Genomic DNA, 20,338 nt, shown 5'->3' on the forward strand with positions numbered 1-20,338 from the left:
GGTTTGGAGGAATGAGCCAGCGGCTCTGCCGCCTCTCGGAGCCCAGCGCGGCCCGCTGCTCCCCCGGCATGGCACAGCGCCCTGGGCAGAGACGCAACGTCTGGCGCAGGGTGCCGGGCACTGGGTGAGGTGAGCGTAGGGCCGGGTTCCGCTGGGATCTCCCCGCAGCCAGCGGCAGGCTTAGAAGCCCCTCCGGCGGAGCCGGTTGGCGACGCGTAGCGTAGTCCGCGTCACCATGGCAACCCCCTGCAGCAGGGGGCGGGGCCGCCGGCAGGGCGAGGTCGCGGGAGTGCAGAGTGCATGCGCTATAGCCCTTCTAACCCCCCCGGTATCCTCGGGAACGCATGGACGCTTGGAGCCGGCGCATGCGTAAAGCGGACTCGGCAGCAGCCTGCGGAGCGCGCGTGCGCTCTACGTTCCTTTCTCTCGTGCGCGGGTGCTTTGGTGGGGTGGGCAGAAGATAGGAATGGGAACCGGAAGCGGAAGCGTTGCGCTCAAGTAAACCGCTTTTCCCGTCTTGAGGCAGTTGGATCCTTCCCGTGCTTCCCGCGCCTTGTTCCAGCCGTGCTCAGTGACGTCCAAACGCCGGCAGGCAGCGAGTAAGCGGCCGCCGCCCTCGCTCCCTGAAGGTGCCGCCGGCCCCTAGCCTCCTCGCCCGCCCTCCGCCCTCGTCTCTGCCTGGCGACCGCGATGTCTGACAAGGAGTTCATGTGGGCCCTCAAAAACGGAGACTTGGATGAGGTGAAGGACTACGTGGCCAAGGTAGGAACAGGCGGCTGAAGGGCTGAGGAGCGGCGCTGTGGGCTGAGAAGGGAGGAATGTGTAGGTGGGAGTTCTCAGGGCCCTCTGGCCGGGTCCTAATTGAATGGGGCTGGGGAGTGGTAGCCCCATCCAGCCTGGTTGGGGGTAGGCAGTCTGTGAGCTTTGCGCTGTGGTGAGGGTCCAGGCGTTTGGATGTGCTTTCTGTCCCCCTCCTCGCTGCCCTCTCGGTTTCTGGGCTTCTTCCTTTTGGACATTTCTAAGGTTTGCCTGGACAGGGTGCTGAGATGCCTACTCTAGGTCATGCTTTGCTTAGAAAGGTTGGACCAGATGATCCTTGATGTCCTTTCCAACCTGATATTCTGTGATTCCTTTTCTCACTCATTGCCCTGCCCACCTCCTGCCCCCACGTCGACCCTTTTGCATGCAGGTGAAGTTGCTGTATGTCCGTACGTGAAATTTTCTGGATTGGCAGCCCTTATCCTAGTCTGCCTTGTTGATCTTATGTGTATATGCATATGTGTGGCCTCGGTTTGGTTATCCTTCCTCTCTGTGCCTCAGGGCTCATCCTTAATAGGGTGATGCTAAGCCACTGGGTGTGTTGAGGCTTAATTCATTAACCTTCTGTGAAGTATTTTGATATCTAGTTAGGTCGAGTACTACAGGAACAATGGACACGTGTGTAATGGCTAAAGAGTCTTGAGGTACATTGTATGTGAAGGCTGGATTCTGTCCTTGTTTGCCTTCAGTTGTCAATGAGATTTCCGGGGAAGGTGCATGTACATAAGGCCAAGGTTCTGCTTCAGTGAACTCGTAGTGTTCAAGAATATTACCTAGAATCTGTTGCATCAGAGCAGAGATTTACATGTAATTTAGCTGTAATTACTTGGATCTCTGAACAAATGAATTATTCTGTTTGGGAGCTTGACATGTGCTGACATCTTGCTGTGGTGACTTAAGTTCTTCCTACTCCACTTGTCAACTTTGAAAGTTACCCAGGCTTGTAGCATCTTGGTAAAAAGAAACCTGTGCAAGTGCTTCCATTGCTATAGTACAAAGTCCAACAGCTTAGCTCGAATAGTCTTCTTTGACAGTTTCAGCTAAACTACTGGACTTTGCATCACAGTGGCTGCGCACTCACATGTTCTGCTTTGTCTCTAAAGTGCTAGAAGTAACAACTGGTAATAATATAATTCAGCAGTTTAAGGTCTTGTACCTATGTCTGTAATAAAAGTTGGATGCTGCATTGATGTGTCTTACTTCTCAGCTTTGGGGGCCTCCAGTGTGTTTCAACAGCATATTTGGATCCTTATTACAGCTTTTACAGGAATTCCATATATATCTAGAGAACTTGCTGCACACTAGTGATTAATGGATCCTTGTGTATCTGTTGCTGAGGCAAAAACTTTGGCAGTAACCATCTTGAGTCAGTTTATATCTGCTAATCACAAAGGTTTTTTTACTTTCCCACTCTTTCTGAGTGGTATCGCAACTCATAGCAAATGGATTTGATCACTCTTCATCTACTTCAGTGCAAAGTCAAATACTTAGTTCCATCTCCTGCTGAAAGAAGCTTGAGCCAGCCTGGATGATGCTATAGTAAAGAGACTGAAGGGCATCATCTAACTTCACTAATGCGGTAGAAATCCTTAAAAAAGAGACACTGTGGTTAGATAATTGCAGTAAATTAAACCTTAGAATCCTTGAACAACATATACATTTGAGAACTGCTTCTAATGTAGAAAGTGAGTAAACTATGGGAACTTTCTCCTCATCTGTGACCTAATCTTGTTCATTCTTCCCTCTCCCACTTGCAAATATGCTATCATCCTGCTTGCCAGTAGTGCAAGAACTCTTATATTTTCTTTTCAGACCAGTATGTTTTCTTGATAGATTGTGGGCTAGTAGACACTTAGCCTGGTTTCCTGTGGAAACAAAGCTTATATGGGGAAGTTTTGACTGTCTTTCTTCCTTCCTAATAGTTTGTTAAATTTTTTTTGGCAATTTTTTGTTAAGCTTTATGGGGGTATGGGTAGATTCTGGTGTGTTTTGCGAAAGTACTGAAGTAGAGGGAAGTACCTTAAGCAAAGAAAAGAGTACAAAAGTGAACTCATGTTTTACTGCACAATAGAAAATATGCATTGAGAAGGGGCAAGAGAGCTCTATAAATCCTAAGTGTAGGAGAAACCTCAGAACTTGCATTCTTGGTTCCTAAATTAATAAAATATGTGAAGGCAAATCATGTTTTGATAGTTACAGTTCTCTGAAAAGTATCTGTTCCATGCTGCATGTTCTTTTTTGACTGTCTTCCTTATCAGTTACATGGCTTCTGCTCCCTGCTGCTTTCCTGTTCTAAGCATGATTTAATGTTCAGGAATTTTACTTATATAAACTTTGCAGTAGTAGAAATTTCCTCTCCCTGTGATGTGGGAGTCTTCATCTTCATAAAATTCTTTCTTGTCTGTCTTCCTGAAACTTGATTTCCAGCTTCTCATTTGTTTTGTGTCTTGTTTCCTCATTAGTTGATTGGACACAATACAGCTTTTAACCATAATCTTGCAATTTTGCTGCCAATTACAAGATAAAGGGTTTGACCTGATTTTGTTTTGTATCTGAATGGCAGGGCTTGAAATGCTAACTAGATGACCTGAGGCACTTTAAAAATAATAGTATAAATGGATGTCATCAGTGAGGCTATAAATCAGTCTTTGCTTTTCTTCACTTGTGTGTAATAAGCTGTGGAGGTTCTGTCTTTGGAGTCATTATTGTTTCTTTTTTTTTTTTATCTTGGATTTAGTTAGTAGGTACCAAGAGGAAGGTATCTGTCAGACTTTGATTCAAACAGCAGGTGAAACTTAACCTATAATGTGAGAACCATATCACTGAAAAGAGAGGATTATTGTCCTTAAATAGGGAAAGTTTCTGTCACTTCAACAGTTGTTGGCCAAAAAGGTAGAAGGAAGAGTCTCCATTTGCATTTCATACATTTCTATGTAAAGAGATCCTGCATTCTCTTGAGATACTTTCTTTAGAAAGAATCTTTCACAGAAGCATAATTCTGAGGGGTAGCAATGAAACAGATAAATGCCAAATGATACTGCTTTGTTGTTTAGCAAAAGATGTTAGTTCTGCTAGACTGTGCTTTTGGAAGACATTGTTGGTTTCTACTTGATAAAAGTGTGAAAGATTATTTTATAGTTTGAATAGTCCTGTGAAACTTCTTTGATTTTTGTAAGAAACATCTTGCTAGACATGATTTTAAGTAGAGAAATGTAAAGACCATTTTTTCTGTGTGGTAAATATTTTCTACAGAAGTACTGTAGTTAGTGTGTTATGCTAGCAGTTACGTATGGTGTCATCTATTTTTATGATGATTAGATTAAAAAATAGCTTTTACTGTTTGCCTTTGATGTCTTCCTTTTGAACACAGCCAGCATATGTTGATTTAGAGGTGCCTTTGCAGGAATTGCAGGAATTGAAGGAATTCTGCACTCTTCCCACATACATCCACTCAAATTTTTAAAATTCCCAAAGAAAGGAGAAGCTTTCATGGGAACAGATGAACCAAATGTGCAGTTAAATGGGTGAGGAGGATCCATGCGGATTAGAGAAATTTCCTTTACTCAAGGGAGGGAATAGGGGTTGAAATGTACTAGTCGGAAGAAGAGCAGGTATATTAAGCCTACAGAACTTCTAAATGCAAATGGTATTTGCTCTTCTTCCTTTCCTTTATCCTCCTCCCTCAGTGGAAAAGATAAGCTGTACAATTGCTTTAAAAGACTTTTCTATCAACATGTACATGTAATGTTTCCAGTCAGCAGTAGATTTCTCAGGCCAAGTATAATTCCCATTCAGTCACTGGGCACAAAGTTTTTAGGAAAATAAACTTGGATTTTTAAGGAAGAGGTTACAGTAAATGTTTGTTCTAAAGTAACTTCATCTCCCATAGCTTAACTGGGAATTCCTCACTTAATGAGCTGCTGTATCCTCCTACACCATTGCTTCCTAAACATACTGCTGCTTACAGTGATGTTTGGTAAATCAGCTAGCCTAATACTTTGAGAAGATAGGACAGTCAACCAGACTGGAAGCACTGGGTTTTTCTTGCTGAGAGGCCTGGGGGGTTGGAGTGGTGGTAAATTGTAAAATATATGTGGTTTTTAGTATATGTATGCTCTGCTTGCGTAGTAAGCATTTATGGTGTGAAGTCTTGGTTTTTGCATGATAAAACAAACAACTGAAACAAAACCAAATCCCTAGAGGACCTTCAATAACTCGGCTACAAAACAGCATCTGTACATCCTTCACTAAATTGTAATACTACAGTCTTGCAGTTCTTTGGGATATAATGATGCTTGAATGCATGTCTTAAGAAATTCATAAAACATGACTACTGCAAAACTAATTGGAGAGGCTATCACAAGAACATTGTTTAGAAATACCTTTTTGAAATAGAGTTCGCAATCAGGGGTATGGTGTTGTGAAAAAGAGAAGAGTCTTAACCCTGTCTGCAGGAAGAATTGTTAAAATGTAGAAATAAATAGCTTTTAACTTTTGAGGGGTAACCTCTGTTCTTTTGAGTGGAATGACTTCTACTCCTTTAGGAACAAACTAAATGAAAACAAACACTGAAATGGTCATTGTATATGGGTAGATTACTTGAGTTATAGATTAACCATACCTTGGATACATTGAAATTCACCTTGTCTCATTAGATTGAATGCTGAAGTGCGTGTCATTATTATGACTATGTTGATATCTGAACTGCCTCTGGTTAGGAAACAGTTTTCTTGCTTTTAAGTGAAAGGAAGCCTGAAAGCCTCGTGGATTACAGTGCAGTGTAAGCATGCCTCAGTAGTTTGTCCAGGGGAGTATCAGGGTTAGCAGTGACCTGGGAGATGCTGGACTGAGTTTTATCCCCTGTGAAGTCCCTTGCATATTTCAGTGTTATACCAGTACTTGTAGCATGTCGTTTTTTCTTTATCTGGAGTATTCTAGGCTTTCTGTTATTTTCCTCTTCATTACTGTTGAGTGTGCTGGAATGTGACTGCAAAGGATAGTTTTGTTTTACTGCTTAGTTCTACTTAAACTTGGTGTTTGATTTTGTATATATACATTTTGCTTATTTCGACATGATGGCCTAAGCATTTATTTTGTGAAACAAAACAGTTGCTTGTTACTGTAACCTGCTGTTAGCACATCCACATTCATGTTAGAGTTACTCTTAACTAAAATGCCATGAGTGTGCTACAGTAACTTTCAGAAGAACACAGCAACTACTTTGGGTACAAAAAGAAATACTAGGTTAATGGAAAAACAGCATTTCAGGATGGCAAATTAATTTCCCCAGTCTGATCTGGAAGAGTCTGAGGATATCTAGCAGGAGTCTATCTGGCAAAGAATTGTTCACAAATATTAATAGTTTGTGAATTTTTTTTTAAAGTAGTTTATAGGAACAGTGTGGAGTAACAAACTTGCCTCTAATCTATTGTGGTGGCATGAATGTCTGGCTGACTGAATGAACATCCCAGAATTCTCAAATCTATCCTTTCTGTGAAGGTAGAGATACAACTCCTTCTGAAGCCATTTTCATCTGATATGTAAATAGCTTTCAGGATAAGACTGATCATGAATCTGGAACTGCTAAATATAGTAATATCTTTGAGATATTGATGTCAGACCTACGTTGGGGTGTTGTTTTTTGTTTTAGTGTTTGTTTGGGGGGGGTTGTGTGTTTGTTTGTTGCTTGGGTTTTTTTCTTTTAGTTGGTTTTTGTGCTCTGAAACTTGTATCTTTAAGAGATTGCCTAAGTATGTGACTCATGTTTGACTTTTTATGCTTATAAAAAACCAGGTACTTCCTTATTTGTTTCTGTTTGGGCTGTTATTATGCTGACTTGTGCTGTGTCTAATTGGTGTTTGCTGCAAAAAGTAAAGAATAATCATAATACAACATTGAATTTATTTTTTAATTGTTGCAGAGAGTCTTACTAACATATTCCATTCCCTAAATTGAAAGTAAATTTTATCTCTTCTGTGAATATATCCAGTTTTGTTTGAGTTTGTAGTCTTTAGCACATACATTACCAAGTATGACGGGTACAAAGTTAGGAATAGATTATGGGTAACAAGCAGATAATTCAGTGGTGTGAGGAAAATATTTACATCTAGCGCTGCTCCTTTTCTTCTCATTTTCCCTTATTCTAACCTCAGTTTTCCCTCTTGTGTAAGTTTTATCTTTACTAAATCCATGTTTTTCAAGTCTAGCTCTTGTCTTCCGATTCAGTTAGTTGATTTTTATTTCAACAAGGGGGCATACAGAAGATGAGCTATGCTTTCTAAATATCTGAGAGAACAGTTCTGCAGTGGTCTGTATTGTGGTATTGTGCCTCCATTTGGAATAATATGTGGAAAGTAGTGTTAGTTGTGAAGGTTATGCATTGAATGTTGATGGGTACTGTGGAATTGGTGAGTCATGCAGGCCACATAAGTAAAAACACTGAATGAATGGATCTTGCAGCAGTGTCAAAATTCATAAATGAGAAATCCCCTGAACTGTTCACAATACTACAAACAATGCCTGTATGCTTGTTCTGACAGAGCATGTTCTTAGCTGTTAAAATACCAGGACTTGCAGGTCAAATACTGTGTTCAAGTTTAAGCAAAACACAGTGGACTCAAATACAGGGTTCTCAAGTCCAAATATTTTTATGAGGTTGAAAGGCATTTTAAATGTGTAAATGAAAGGTCAGAAGAGAAAATTTAGGAAAGATACAAAAGGAGAGGGGGTATATAAAATTGTATTGCTTAAGTCACATTCATTTTTTTTATTGGCATTCCTGGCCTAGAGTTCTTAATACTTTTTATTTATTTATTTTTAATGGCTTTGTTCATGTTTGTTTGGACTTCTGATGATGTGTCTGGAGAAAAGTGTGAACCAAGTTACTTCTTTCTATGTAATTTGCACACTTCTGAAGTTGAAGGTTTGCATTAAGTTATTCTTCATTTTGCCCCCTGCAAAAGCTCCACCTTGAATGCGGTGTGTATGAGCCGATATAATTCTGTGGAAAGAAGCAGTTGTCATTTGTGTAGACAGATCTTCTATTACTAGGACAAAAGCATTAGCTGGGATTAGTAAGTGCCAATAACTGACCAGTCAGTTATACAACAGTTGTTTTTCTTTCAAGTTGCGGTTTCAGCAGTTTTGAACAATTAGATGTTTTTCTGCTTTAGCTTGTTATGAGGAGGGGTAGGTAGAAATCCACACGGCTCATTAAAAAGACTTTGAAATACTTATTAGATGCTGGATATTCTACTGGCTTTTTTTTTTTTTTTTACTGCAGATTGATGCTAAAGCCTATATTGATTGTAAACACCAATGGGAAATTCTGCAATCACATGCCATAGTTGGAGAGGGAAACAATAGTTTCATTAAAAGCTTAAGGGACTAGTATCTGTGCTGCTTTCTGGCTTGGAAAGCAGTCAGTATTAATAAGTGCTATTGAACAAGTTAAAATTCTTGTCTTAATTCTCAGAAATATGGTCTTGTATACTCATTATGCATATGGCTTTGGAGTAGCTTGAGGGACTTGGGTTTTGGTGCTTTTCAGCACTTTGCCTGTTTTTATGGTCTGTTTTAGTCTCTTGTATGCACTGTCATTATGTAGTTCAGTACAGATGCATAATAAGCCAAGGATTATTGCATTTCTCAAAAAATAAGAAAAAAAGAATTTATATAACTTCCTTGCTGCAAAAAGAATTAGAGTATGGTCTAGATTTTTGTCCTTGTGTATATATTGTGGTCTTCCCCACTGCTTACAGGCCAAAAGGGAAACAGTGAAATCTTTTTACTTAGCCTTCAGCTACACTCTGAAAATCAAATAGAGTAGTTGCATACAGTGGCTAATAAGCTGAACAGACCAAAACACCACTAGAAAGGTGTATTCTGGAGATTTGTCTGTCATACTTCCAGCAAAAGTTCAAAGAATATTCTAAAGTGTATCTAATTATGGAGTCAATATGCTCAAAGTTTCTTATGAGCTAAGATCAAATCTTGATAATTATTGTTATACTGATACTCTCTTTCCCCAATTTCTAGTAATTTATGAACTTGCTTTTTAACACACTTGTGATGTATAAATTAGAGATTAGCTTTAAGGAGGAAAGATGAGCTGGAAAGCCATTTGAGATAAAAGATGGAGAGCTGTCCATAGAACAGTTACCATCAACATACCTCTTCTAAACTGATTTTTTAATGATGCTACGAATGCAAATACCATAGGCAATAAATGATTAAAAAGGATTTTTGTTTGTTCAAAACACTTCCAATACTTGATTCAGGTATTGCAATTGGGAGGAGGTGGTTTCAAGTCCTTACATAAAAAGAATGATCAGTAGAGTTCCTGTGCAGTGAGATCTGCACTTTTGTGTATGTCCCTGTATAAAATTTCACAGGAATCTTTGTGTTCACCTGAGGCATTTGGGAGAATCTGTATTTCGTGGATTGCTGACTCAATAACTCCAATAACAGTATTATACATCTGTTAATGTGTCTTTTTAAGTAATTAGAAAGCAGCATTTATTTGATTAACTTAAAAATAGCTCTTCTGATCAAGGTGGTTTTTTTGTTTTTGTTTTTGTTTTTGCATGATTCTAATCATGAACTGCTTCCGCATGTTATCAAAAATCTGTGTTAAGGCACAAAACTTCTGGAACTGAATACTGATTTTGGTACTACTTTTTATGCATTGCTATGTGAAGGTGATGTAAACTCAATGTGCACTGGAAAATAATGCCTGTTAATCTTATATGAAAACTTATTTAGAAGTTAAGCTTCACTGCTTTGGGTTTGACAGAACACTTACTTGATCTTGCCTAGGACAATATCCCATGTTCAGATTCTAGAGAAGTTAGTCATGCTTATGATGTTAAGCCTCACTTATTTAAATTTCAGTGTGTTTTTGTTTTTTTGTTTTTTTTTTTTTTTTTTTTTTTTTTTTTGTGTTATTGTTGTTGTTTGGTTTTTGTGGGTTTTTTTTAACTATAGCAGTAATTTTTTTTTTTAAGATATACTCATCTTCCTGTTTATCCTCTCCTATCTTCATGATGAAGTACAACCTTAACTTTGAGAATTAATATTTATTATTGTGAGGGGTGTTTTCTATTATCACAAGTCTTTAGATCCTGTGTAGAAGTAAAACTATCAAGCTGGCATCTATTGGAGCTGAAATGCAATAGCTGTTGCTTACGGCTCCAGAAGGAAAACAGTCACTTCCTGCACATTCTTTGGATGTGTCCTGATGATTTTAATACAAATGTTGGTGTTGGAGCTCTTGCAGTAATTGAAAATGTTTTAATTCAGAGCTGGTAAATAAGTGCAGATTGGATGGTAATGGCTTTTATTCCTTGCTCAGCTGGTTATCTTTTGGAGCAATGATCTAATGATGGAAATAGCGTGAATCCTATTACTAAGCCTTTGAATTGCTTTATCCTTGGACTTAATATTTTACTCTAATACAAACTTAGTGGCACCAGCGAAGTGAAGCATGTTACAGGGCATTTTTGTCTGCTGAAACTTGCTTTCAGAATTCCATGACTAGATGATCAAACATGTTAAGCTTGAGTTTGTGTGAAGCTACATGAACTGGTAGATTTTCCTTTTTAGTGTCATCTGTTGTCAGTCTGCTGATAGTATAGAACTGAATTACTGAGATGTCACCTGATTTCTGATTTAAATATGGTTGATATCTCTTCAGCAATCATTTAGCACCCATGTAGGCTGGAGTATTTTCTGCTTAGTATGCTCTTAGAGTGTATAATCCAAATTGGATCAAAGTGCAGCAGTATTAAAACATGAAGTCTGGCCAATTACTTCTGGAGGAAAAAACCTTTTAGGCTAGCTCTTGTGTTGCCTGTGAAAATGGATGCTGCTCTGTGTTCAGTGGATACAGTATTCAACGTAGCTGTCTGGAGTGAATACTAGGTTTATGTCAAATTAAGGTATTAAAGGCATTAGATCTGGCTGTAATTCCTTAAGAACTAGTGGTTAACTGGTTTTACTTCTGGTAGTGTCCCCTGTATCACATCAGGTAGGCAAACCCTGGTGCTGTAAAAACATTTTTTCCTTTAATTACAAATCCTAACAAATCTTCTAAGCAAAGGTAGCTTAGAAAGTGTGTCTGAACTGTTTCAGTTCATTATCTGGAATATTTAATGCACTAACATAATCAGGTAAAGCAGTACTCTGGACAGAGAGTCTCTTGGTAGAAGTAATAATGCCTATGTCTGCAACAGCTTATTCTGTCAGAACTAGTTGCTGCTATTAATCTGAGCTGTTACCTAACTAAGAGACAGTGCTTTTGGTCAAAACTTTTAAATAGGAATTCTTAAAAGATAAGAGAACCTACAAAACTGGTCTCTTAATTCCTGTTTCATCACTTACTAATGCAAGGAGGGACTCTTCATTAGGGACTATAGTGATAGGACAAGGGGTAACGGGTTCAAACTTAAACAGGGTAAGTTTAGATTGGATATGAGGAAGAAGTTCTTTACTGTAAGAGTGGTGAGGCACTGGAATGGGTTACCCAAGGAAGTTGTGAATGCTCCATCCCTGGCGGTGTTCCAAGTCCAGGTTGGAGAGAGCCTTGGGTGGCATGGTTTAGTGTGAGGTGTCCCTGCCCATGGCAGGGGTGTTGGACCTTGATGATCTTAAGGTCATTTCCAACCCTAACTATTCTATGATTCTGTGATTCTATGAAATGATGGGTGGTTTCCACTGTTTCTCATTCAGGACCTAGTTAGGTTAAGGATTTAGGGAGGGGAACAACTGTTTTCAATAATGCACATATTTGACACATCTCTGAAGCTGGGATTGTAGCATGTGTTTCCAGAAACTGTAGCTAGGAAATGGTATGTTCATTACTGTTCTACAGAGCAACTCGTGTGTCAGGTTTGTCTCTAAAAATGCTGATACAACAATTGAAGCACAGATGGCTCAGTAGTTCAGTTTATTTAACAGTTGTTTCTGGAATTGTATTCTTTTGACAAAGGGCTTCAGATTACAGTTGATGATGGTGGATAAGATGGATACTATTTTACCACTAACAAATAAAACCTAAGAAGTATGCTTGTTAAGTACCTTTTTGTTGGCTTAAGCCTTTTCAGCATACTTCAGGTGCCACTTCAAGACAGGCAAAATCCAGCATCAGGTTCCTAACTAATTCCCTTAACTTGTGTAGACCAAGTGGTAGTGTTATCATTAGCAGCTAAGGCTTCTATCAAAGTAGAGAATTGCAAAGTAGATACCCTTTTTAAACATACATGGACATCTATGTCTCTCTGCTCTGGTTTTAGAACTTGTTGCAAAATGCCAACTGGAGAGACTCATGCTGTCACTGGAACAGATATCTCTTTCTGATAAACCAGTGTGAGGTTTTTTTAGTGGGAATGTAACTTTCTGTATTCAAGAAGTTCCCTTCTCAACATCTGTTAACTTGATTTTTCTTTTTTATCATAATCTATGGAATTTCTTGTGGATGTTTTTGCAACTTCTGTTTTTGTTTCAGTAAGATGCGATAAAGAGGAATGGATGAAGATGTCTTGTCCCATATATTCCCCAAAGCATATAGGGTAGAAATGACAGCAGGGAGAAAATGCCTTTTTGCTCCAGGTTATGAAACTTGGAGGACAGGAAAAACCCTGGCAGTGTCAAAAAGGTGTTACTATTTTGTTTACCATGAACACAAAGATAATCAGTGGAAAGGTTTAACTAATACAGTTACTCTCTTCTGTTAAACAAAACCTGAAAAACTTCTAGATCTTCTGTAATTATCTAAGTGGAAAGCAGTTATTGCATACAATAAATCTAGGGCATTTGCTTCTGTTCAGACAACTGTGGTCCACTTGGGCTGCAGTTAGAAAACTGCTAGAATGGTCAGAATTTGCTGAACTGCTGAGCTATAGCAGCAGTAGTCTCCCTGTTGCAGGCTGAATGAGACAGGGTTATGTTAATTTATTTAGTCAACTGAAAGTAAGTAATTTTTGAAAATATAGAGGATTCAAATGGAAACTTGGGTCCTGCACAAAACTCTTGCAGTTGCCATGGGAAACTGCCTACTTGCAGTTACAACTAATTGGTTTCTCAGCTTTGGCAGGAACTTACTGCTGGTTTTTAACTGAAGAAATCTGCTTCAAAATCGTAAACAATTCACAAGGTAAACACTCAGTCTTCTTCCTTCCCTTTCTATTCTTTGGACTTAACCCAGCCTTTGAGGTATTAGTTATTTCACCATGTTCTACTCTTGTTTTTAGGCTTGAATGCTGACCAGGGCAGCAGGGTCAATAACTTTTCGACATCTTGCTTGTGAATCAGCAGATGAGGACAAGAAAACTTGAGACTCAGTACTCTTGCTGAGTAGACTATATGTATATGTTTCTGCTTCTTAGGCCTCTTGTGTTATTTGAATAGTTGTTTCTGTGCATCAGAATGAGTGGAAATGTGGAATTTGTTTTTCATTTGCTCTACCAAATTATTAGTTCTGCAATCCTGGAAGCATTGTGTGTTGAATTTTTTTCCACTTGCAGGAAGAAAAAAAATAGAAAAATTTAAATAATATGCAGCAAGTTGTGTTACAAGCTGGTCATTTGAACTCTTCTTGTTTCTATTTAATGAAAACACAAAACTGTTGTGGTTTAAGCCCAGCCAGCAACCCAGAACCACACAGCCGCTTGCTCACTCCCCCCCCACCTTTCTCCCCCCACTCCTGGAGGAATGGGGAGGAGAATCGAAAGAATGTAACTCCCACAGGTTGAGATAAGAACAGTCCAGTAACTAAGGTATAACACAAGCCACTGCTGCTACCACCAATAATAATAGTAAGGGAAATAACAAGGGAGGAGAATATAACCGCTCACCACCTGCTGACTGATACCCAGCCCGACCCAAGCAGCGATCTCTTGCCACAGCGCAGCAGCCCAGATGAGTTTACCTCTGCATTGCCAGTTGCTCTTCTTCCATTGTTGCAACCACCCCCACAGGGCATTTGCCACCATCCATGAGTCAGTATAGAGATAAAGTACTGGCCAGTTTTCTCGTTCAGCAATGTCCAAGGCCAGCTGGATGGCTTTCACCTCGGCAAACTGACTTGATTCACCCCCTCCTTCAGCAGGTTCTGCAACTTGTCGTCAGGGACTCCATACAGCTGCCTTCCATCTATGATGCTTTGCCACAATATGGCAGTACCCGTCAGTAAACAAGGCATATTGCTTTTCACTTTCTGACAGTTTATTATATGGTGTGGCCTCTTCAGCATGAATCACCTCCTCCTCTGGTGACATTCCAAAATTTTTGCCCTCTGGCCAGTCCACGATGACCTCTAGAATGCCTGGATGACTGGGATTTCTTCTTATTATTTCTATTTAATGAAAAGACTGCAACGTGAAAATTGCATGTTAGTCTACAGTTATGATGGAATAACTAGAAGCTTAAACAAATGGTTTCCTTGTCTAAAGTACTAGACTAGTGGTTCAGTTATCTTAATACTTCTATTAAGATATTGAGGGTAAGCAGATATTGAGGGTAAGTCTACTGTAGCAGTTTGAAACTGAGTCAGTTTCAGTAGTGGATGCAGGTATTTACCTTCTCTGCTCTGTCCAACAGGAACTGCTTCAGGCTAGTGCTCCATTTTGGTTACCATAACAAAATTTCTAGGGAAAATTGTACAACCAACCTGGGAGAAGAGACCAATTTATTGTTGCTGCTACTTGAAGATATCTTCAATTGTGTTAATTTTAACACTTGAAAAGTAGAAATAGGTTTTTTACGAAGAGCCATCAGGCCTGAATTACTGATTTTGTTTTAAGGGTGTTTTTATCAGTAACCTCCAAGGACCTGTGAAAGTGCTAGATTAGTTTATATCTAGGCAGGAATTAAAACTCCTTCTTCAAAGTCAGCGCTGCTTTTTGGATGCTGGGACTATTCTGTAGTGGGGAAAAAACTCAGTTGAACTAAACCACTACTTCAGAAGAGTTAGAACATTGTGGGATTGTTGAACTCAAGGCCTAAAGTACACACCAGGTAAATACTTTTCATACAGTTAGCTCTGTTAAGAAGTGGTGTTCTATAATCCTGTCGTTTTTTTCCAACATTTTACAGAAATGCATATATTGGAAGAAGACACCTACAAATCCAGCTTGAAGTTAAGGTTAGCAGTATGTGAATTGGCTCTTTGGCAATCATAAGGTGAGAACTAGGGTTATGGAATGGAATGCATATGGAACCACTCCAGAAGCAAACTGAGGAGGATGAAAGCACTCTGTCAGGTCACTGTAAGGAATCTAGGGTCTCAGCACGTAAGCCTGAGGAGTATTTCAACAGTGCAAAAATTCCAATAGTAAGAAAACTGAGATAGTAGCACTTGAGTTTTCAGTGGTAAACCTCCGCTTGTTTTTGTGCTGTCAAAAATGAAAAATAAGAGCTTCTTTGTGTTTGAACTCATAGCATGCAATTCTAGTTCTTCTCAAGCCTTCAAAGAAAATTAATTGTAAAACAGGGTATTTGAGGCTTCAGTTCTGTGCTTAAACAACTGATTAGTGGAAAAAGAATTAAGGGGAGATGAGCTATAAAATTCTGTTTCTATGGTGGAAGATCACATTATAGGGGTTTTTTTGTTTTGTTTTTTCTTTATTTGAATACAGATGAGGTGATAGTGCAGCTCATTTAAAGTGAAGGTTAAGGTGCTTTGAGGGCCTTCGCATTCTGGGACTCGCTCACGACAGCATGAGAAATGTTGAGTCGAGAGTGTTTTTCAAGGCTGTTATTTGGACATAGAACTTATGTCCCTAGTCACAGATTTTCAGCAATCTGTAATCAATGCACAGAGTTACACAGAAAGTGAAAGCAAAATGGTCAACTGAAGGGAATGTAGAAATTGTAGAAATGTTGTGGTGGCAGTATGACAGCTGAAGTTCAGTTGAGGTTCAAAACTAGCAGTTTTCTCACTATTGAAATTTTATCACTGTTGAAACATTCCTTGGGCTTATGTGCAAAGAGCCCAGGTTCCTCATATGACCTGATTAGTCACATGGCTAAGTAGGAGCTTTTTAGAAAAGGACTTCAGTGTCCTGGTGTAACCATCAAACTCCACATGAGTCTGCAGCATGGCCTTACATTATTGAAAGCCAGCAGCATATTGGGCTGTAATAGCAAGAAAACAGCTGGCATGTTGAAAGAAATTTTTCCCTTCTTACTACTTCTGAGGCTGCATATGAGTACTGTGACCAGTTCTGTGCTTCCTAGTTCAAGAAAGGCATTGATATACTGGAACACATTCAGAGTGAAGAGTTTGGGGGCCATCAGGATTGCTGAGGACGTACAAGTGTTCTCAAGGCTCAGGTTAACTATATTCCACCAAAAACCAAAAGCTTACTCTTTCAGGCTATTAGGTGTAAAAGAATATACTTTTAAAGTGAAGAATATACTTTAAAGGAATATTATGTGTGATCCATCTGATGCAAAGTCCATGCACTGTGATGTGACAATGAAACAATAAGGTACAATACCCAAATCTTACTTTTCTTTCATCTGCACATATTTGTCTATTGTTCCTACACCTGAGGAATATAAATGCTGGAAGCCTGAGATGCTCTTGCTTTCCACAAACTGAATTCTTAACATCTTTTGCTATGGATATGTACAATAAGATTGGTTGGAAATACCTGTGATGAGCTACCTCATGTAATCTCTTTTGTTGATTTTTTAAAAACAAATGCAAGCAGTATGAACAAAGACCTGTGTAGAAGATAGTAAAATATGAGGAATTTGGAAGTAGTATCCTCAGTATGCAATAAGATAGTTGGAATATCTGATCTATAGGACTTAACTTTTCTTTATAGAAAGAGGATTTTTTTTCACTCTTCCTCCTTCACACTCTGACAACAGCAGTAAAGTTACTGCTATATTTAAAATGTCAGTTACCTAATACTCTGTAAGAATAGGCATCCTTTGTATGTGAAGAGATGGAAGTAATGCAACAGAATGTACAGTGAATTAATCTTTTCCCAGAATAAAAGAGATAGAAATTATCTAGTACCCTGTAGGATGCTTCCCTGCACTTTAAGGACATCTGACTGCACGGGATGTGGTGTCCTTCATTAAAACTGAAATAAAAGGGTTGCAGGAAATGGGGAAATTAAGTTATATCAGCATGACAGGATAAGTACGTATGGGGATATGAAGTAGTTTCTAAATCTGAAAAAGCATTTTAATGCCACCAGTATTACAGACTCTGCTCTACTGATACAGTTAACCTATGCAATAGGATTTAATGAGGTAACAATTTTCAGTTTCTGTTCCTGTGATAGAACTGCAGTGTAAATCCCACCTACTTATTTCTGGTGTGATCAGGTGCTAAGTGGTAAATAAAATGAAAGGTCAAATTCAACTGGAAAGAAGAAAATGATCAATTTAATTCTCTGACTTACTAGTTGCCACATTGGGTTCACCATTCAGCCACTAATTCTGATGTGTGGGTGCAAAGGATCAAACTGTGGTTAGGAATACTACTGTAAATGGCTTCTAAACTGATTGGTAAGCTGTGACATTAATCACATGTCAATAATGTTCTAGAGCAACACTACTGGCAAGCCACAGTGCCTGAGTGAATGATACATAGCTCAGATTTGGTTTCAGTTGGTGGGCTACTGTGAAATAAGCCTGTGATTGAAGCATACAGAGTATTCCGTAAGCATACTAGAGTGACACTAAATGAGTTTAGTTTAGCTCATTTGGCTAAATGCTTTTGAAACTGGCAGGAACTGGGAAAGGGGTGAGTTATCAGATAAAGCTAGACCAAAAGAGGCATGGACTGCAGTCTGTGTAATAAGGTCTACAGAAAAGGTAAGGGCTGTTCAAAGGCAGGATCAGTTTGGTGTGGTTATATAATCTGCCTGGAAAATAATAAGCTTGTAATTTATGACTAAACTTATGACTATGTTCATTCAACATTTTCAAAGAGCTGATGTTGTAATGTGCGTTAGGGGCAAAGTCAGTGAAATCATTCATTCTTTTAACTAAGGCTGCAAAAACCCAAGAAATTAAATTGGGCAGATTTATTCAAGGTAGCTGTTAAGGTGCAGAATATTCCAGATTACCCTGGGATACTCCAGCTGTTCTAACAGGAGGGCAATTTGGCTGTTAGGGAGCTCCTCTCTGAGCTTAGATATAAAGAGGGGGAGCATGATAAGTGGAATTAGGGGTGGGTTTCTAAAAAGAATGCAAATGCTTTCCCAGGGCATGCAGGAGTGGAACTAAAAAAGCCAGACCTTGAGTGGACTTAAACTGGAAAAGGACATGAGATACTACTAGGGGTTTTGTGTAGGTAGGTTGGCAAGAAAAGGTAGAGCAAGGAAAATGTGCGAGATAGAGGGTAGTAGAAGAATTAAGTTCAGGAGTAATTAATTTTGACAGTACTCACTGAAGAAATTAGAGCAGCTGTTTTTATGGATTGAATTGCTTCATTACAGAAAGTGGGTGATAGTTGCTTTTAGATGATTCTACAATGAACCCTACTATTAGTTATTTAAAAAGCAGAGAAAATTCTGAGAGTGTTTTCACTTTCTTCAGTGAAAATTTGGTAGCCTGCTTTCAACTGAAGCTGATGTTTAAAGTCCTTTTAATTGAATATTGTTATCCATGTATGTGACATCTCTAAGTAGGACATAACATCAACATGCTATAAAAATCTTTCATGTTGTCTTGTTTAGTAATTGGAGATTTACACAGGGAGACTTTTCTTTACCTATAAACAGATCTTGATAGAGGGGATTAAAGCAGATACTGGCTAACTGCTGTTTCTGATATTTTATGTGTTGAACTGGATTTTAATGTTACATAGCTGGTCCTTGATCTGCAAAAACATTACTGATGCGGTTTATGCCACACTTAGCCTTAAATGTCTGACTAAGTAAACTGAATGTGTTCTGGAAGGTCATTAATGAGGTGGTTATGTCTTTCCTTTTGCAAAGACAAATTATTTTTTGAGGCTTTGCGTAAACATTCACACAATTGTTAGTGAATTGGTAGGTCCACTCTGGAAAGTGAAACTAAATCTTTCAGAAGAGGTGTAGCCATTGGCTAAGGGTATATTTTATTTTGAAGTTAATATGATTCTTTAGTTCTGGTTAAATTATGTCTCCTTGTACCCTCATAACTACTAACCTCGTTGCTGCTGTGTTAGACTCCAGAAGATGGCAAACATCCCATCAAACTTCCTGGGAGAATTGTTCTGTCAATTTTTTTTTTTATTATTATTTTTTTTTTTTAATATATTGCCGTGGTTAAGCCAGTCGGCAAGTCAGCCACCCAGTTTCTACTCCCCCCTCCCCCCCACCTCCCAAAGGGATGGGGAGGAGAATCAAAAGAATGTAACTCCCACGGGTTGAGATAAGAACAGCCCAGTAATTAAGATATAACACAAACCACTCCTGCTACCACCAATAATAATAATGATAAGAGAAATAACAAGGGAAGAGAATATGATACCACTCGCTGAACGAGCCCGACCGAGCAGAACGTGCCCTTCCGGGTAACTCCCAGTTACCTCCCCGGGCATGACATGCTGTGATATGGAATACCTCTTTGGCTAGTTTGAGTCAGGTGTCCTGTCCCTGCTTCCTCCTGACTTCCCCTCCTCCCTGGCAGAGCATGAGACTCACAAAGTCCTTGGTCAGAGTAAACATTCTGACCAGCAACTGAAGACATCGGTTTTTATCAGTACTGTTCCCAGGCCGAAAGTCAAAACCACAGCACTGCACCAGCTACTAAGAAGGAGAAAAAGTGACTGCTGTTGCTGAACCCAGGACAGTATCCACCTCTTATTCCATACCATTCATGTCATGCTCAGATCCCACATTTTCCATATACCCTCACTCTCATCTCAGTGCACTGTTCTTTTAGTGCATGGACCAATCCCTATAAAGCTGCTGAGTCCATCTGGTCCATGATGTTGGACTCCATCTCTTGTAACAGTCTTTCAGGGCAGGAGAGGCTGTGTGCAGTATTGGATCGTTGCCTGCTGATGCTGATCGTTCCTTTACCTCAAAACTCGTCTGGTTTTATGTCCTGGTTTAGCAGTAGCAGTCATTTTTTCTCCTTCTTAGTAGCTGGTACAGCCCTGTGTTTTTTGACTTTTGGCCTGGGAACAGAGCTGATAACACTGATGTTTGATCTGACCAAGGACTTTGTGAGTCTCATGCTCTGCCAGGGAGGAGGGGAAGCCGGGAGGAAGCAGGGACAGGACACCTGACCCAAACAGATTAAGTACTGGCCACTTTTCTTGTTCAGCAATGTCCAAAGCCAGCTGGATGGCTTTCACCTTGGCAAACTGACTCGATTCACTCTCTCCTTCAGCAGTTTCTGCAACTTGTCGTCGAGGAGCTCCGTACGGCTGCTTTCCATCTCCGATGCTTTCCCACAATATCGCAGGACCCGTCAGTAAACAAGGCATACTGCTTTTCACTTTCTGACTGTTTATTATATGGTGGGGCTTCTTCAGCACGTATCACCTCCTCCTCTGGTGACATTC

General features: G+C 39.5%; 1 protein-coding gene across 3 annotated transcripts in view; it reads left to right on the forward strand.

The window, feature by feature from the left end:
• Positions 1 to 372: 372 nt before the first annotated feature.
• The window catches only part of MTPN (myotrophin), a 42,263-nt gene continuing 22,297 nt past the window's right edge, over positions 373 to 20,338 (forward strand). For all 3 annotated transcript variants that reach the window (XM_080636426.1, XM_080636425.1, XM_080636427.1), the window contains exon 1: positions 373 to 762. Coding sequence is in view for 2 of the 3 variants with exons in the window: in XM_080636425.1 (XP_080492551.1) it covers positions 691 to 762 (72 nt within the window). In the remaining variant the exon portion in view is untranslated. The remainder of the gene's footprint in view (positions 763 to 20,338) is intronic.

Source organism: Psittacula echo (genome assembly GCF_963264785.1).
Source record: "Psittacula echo genome assembly, chromosome: 1".
In the NCBI taxonomy this organism is placed as follows: Eukaryota; Metazoa; Chordata; class Aves; order Psittaciformes; family Psittacidae; genus Psittacula; species Psittacula echo.